Source organism: Aplysia californica, unplaced genomic scaffold, assembly GCF_000002075.1.
Source record: "Aplysia californica isolate F4 #8 unplaced genomic scaffold, AplCal3.0 scaffold00519, whole genome shotgun sequence".
Taxonomy (NCBI): domain Eukaryota; kingdom Metazoa; phylum Mollusca; class Gastropoda; order Aplysiida; family Aplysiidae; genus Aplysia; species Aplysia californica.
In genome coordinates, this window is record NW_004797789.1 from 290,707 (window position 1) to 293,024 (window position 2,318).

General features: G+C 46.7%; 1 protein-coding gene across 1 annotated transcript in view; it reads left to right on the top strand.

Annotated features, from left to right (window-relative positions):
- Positions 1-643: 643 nt before the first annotated feature.
- The window catches only part of LOC101856455 (carboxylesterase NlhH), a gene marked incomplete at its 3' end in the record, with an annotated part of 7,332 nt that continues 5,657 nt past the window's right edge, over positions 644-2,318 (top strand). Inside the window, 2 exon segments of the mRNA XM_005106214.2 lie at positions 644-882; positions 1,945-2,105. Coding sequence (XP_005106271.2) covers positions 1,962-2,105 — 144 coding nt within the window.

Sequence of the window (2,318 nt, forward strand, 5' to 3'; positions counted from 1 at the left end):
GAGAGGGGGGGGGAGGGGGTTCTCCTCGACCGTAGCCCAGGAATATAATTTACAACTAATTGTTCAGTAGTTGTCAGGCTACCGGACCCGTTATCGTGAGGGGGTTGGAGCCACAGGCCCGACGTTGTGTCCTTGGGAAAGGCACTTTACACGAATTTTCCTCACTTCACTCAGGTGGGAATGGGTACCCGACCAATGGCAGCGACAGAGCTTGTCAGTATGTTAGTGTTTTAGCTCCTATAAATGGCTGCTTGCACCGTATGTTTCCCAAGAAGTTGAGGTTGTTTCAGAATGATCTCAGGTCTGCTGTTGGGGTAATAGTGTAGATTGTGAAGCGCATAGAGCTTGCTGTTGAGCGGGGATTTGTGCTCTGCAAACGCTATAAATATCTATTATTAGTATTGACTGGCACTCCGAGCGCGTGCGTGTTGGGTTATTTGTGTGTAGCGACAGCGCAGCGTGTCGCCTCAAGAAAGGCCAGAGTTGTGTGTGTGTGTGTGTGTGTGTGTGTGTGTAGCGTGTGGAGTGTAGTATGTTACGGTTATCTAATACGGGGCCACGGAACCATGGCTCGATGTTTGGGCTAGATTTATATAAGGATTGTTTACAAGAAACGCTCCTCCTCGAATACATTAGACTTCAGTCTCTGGGCTGTGATAATCTGTGCGGAGCATAGCCTAGGGGGACTCCTGAACGCCATCATTCTTTCATTCATTCATTCATTCCTTCATGATCCATTCATTCGCTACTCTTCATCCATTCGTTCTTTCATTAGATTGTTCCATCGTTCAGCGTCAAAGTCTTGGAGAACCAGACCTGCCCTAGAGCTCCACACACACACACAACGGTCTACACGACAGCTCCACATCTTTCCAGCCGCAGGTGGGTACTATTAAAATTATTTTTCTCCCTCTTTCTCCCTTTTTCTCCCCCTTCTCTTTATTTTTTTCTCTCTCTCTGTCTCAATCTCAACCCCCACCCCCCATTCTCTCTCTCTCTCTCTCTCTCTCTCTCTCTCTCTCTCTCTCTCTCTCTCTCTCTCTCTCTCTCTCTCTCTTTATGCATCTGTCTCACTTTCCGTCCGTCCCTCTCTTTCTGTCCTGTACATCTCACTGCCTGACGGTATGTGAACCTTGTGACTGGGACTCCAAGATCCTAAACCACTAGACCATCTTCTTTCTAACAATTCAATGTTTCTTTGACCCTGTCCTGCGTAATTGGTTTGTTCCTTCTTTGCTATCAAGCATCATCCTTATCTTTCCTCCTTTTATTTGTATAATGTAACTCTCTAGTAACACCGCTTGTGGTCGGCACTGGTATGACCTAATTATGTAACAAGTGCCGTAAAACTCTTTATAGAACTAGAACCCCAATGACTCACTCACGTTTGGGGGAGGGGGGGGGGTGGGCTTTGTGGTCTAGAGTTACGGTGTTCGTCTTTCATTCAATAGGTCCCATGCTTGAAACCTGAGGGTGACAGAAGCTTTTGTTCTGTCAAATGTTCGTCTTTCACCGTCTTTCCTGCTCTCTATTCATATTCTGTCATCTATTTCTTCTCCACTTTCTGCCTTTCCCGCCCATCCCCTTCCTCTGGGCCCCCGAAACTTTCTACTGCTACTCTTGACTGCTTCTTACTGATGTCTCTCAGCCACACCCCTGATCTTAGGGTGGGTAAGATCGAACACCCTGCCTTCTCGGATAAGGGTCGAAAAAATCTCTGAGATTCCATTTACAAGTTGTGCATGTTAAAGATCCCTTGGTTCGTTTACCCCGGGTAAAGTTCAAAATTAATTCCTACGATACTGAACATGATTTTAATTAATGTCCCGTTCGCTCATATGACCTTATGCGAATACCGTAAAACACAAAAAACTCCAACAAAATAAAAACAACAACAACAACCCCCCCCCTTCAAACTAATCAAACAATCCTCCGGTTTGTTAGTCCCCCGGCCAGCCAGGATGATCATCAAGGGTTTGCTGGCGCTGACAGTCCTGTCCTCGTTGTTCCTCGGCCTCTTCCTCTACACCCCGCTGCCTGAAGGGATGTCCAACCCAGGGAAGGCACAGGTCCTTATGGCCATTATGCGGTTGGGCTACTGTGTGGTGGGTGCTTCCTGTTTTGTCTGTGTGTCTGTCTGTCTAAGTGTCTGTGTGTCTGTATGTCTGTCTGTCAGTATGTCTGTCTGTCTGTCTGTCTGTCTGTGTGTCTGTCTCTCTGTGTACTTGCACAGGAAAACTTTTAGCTTTTCTAAGATTACTTAGGTTTGTGATACACCCATCACAGAATTCTCGCACACACACACACACACACACACA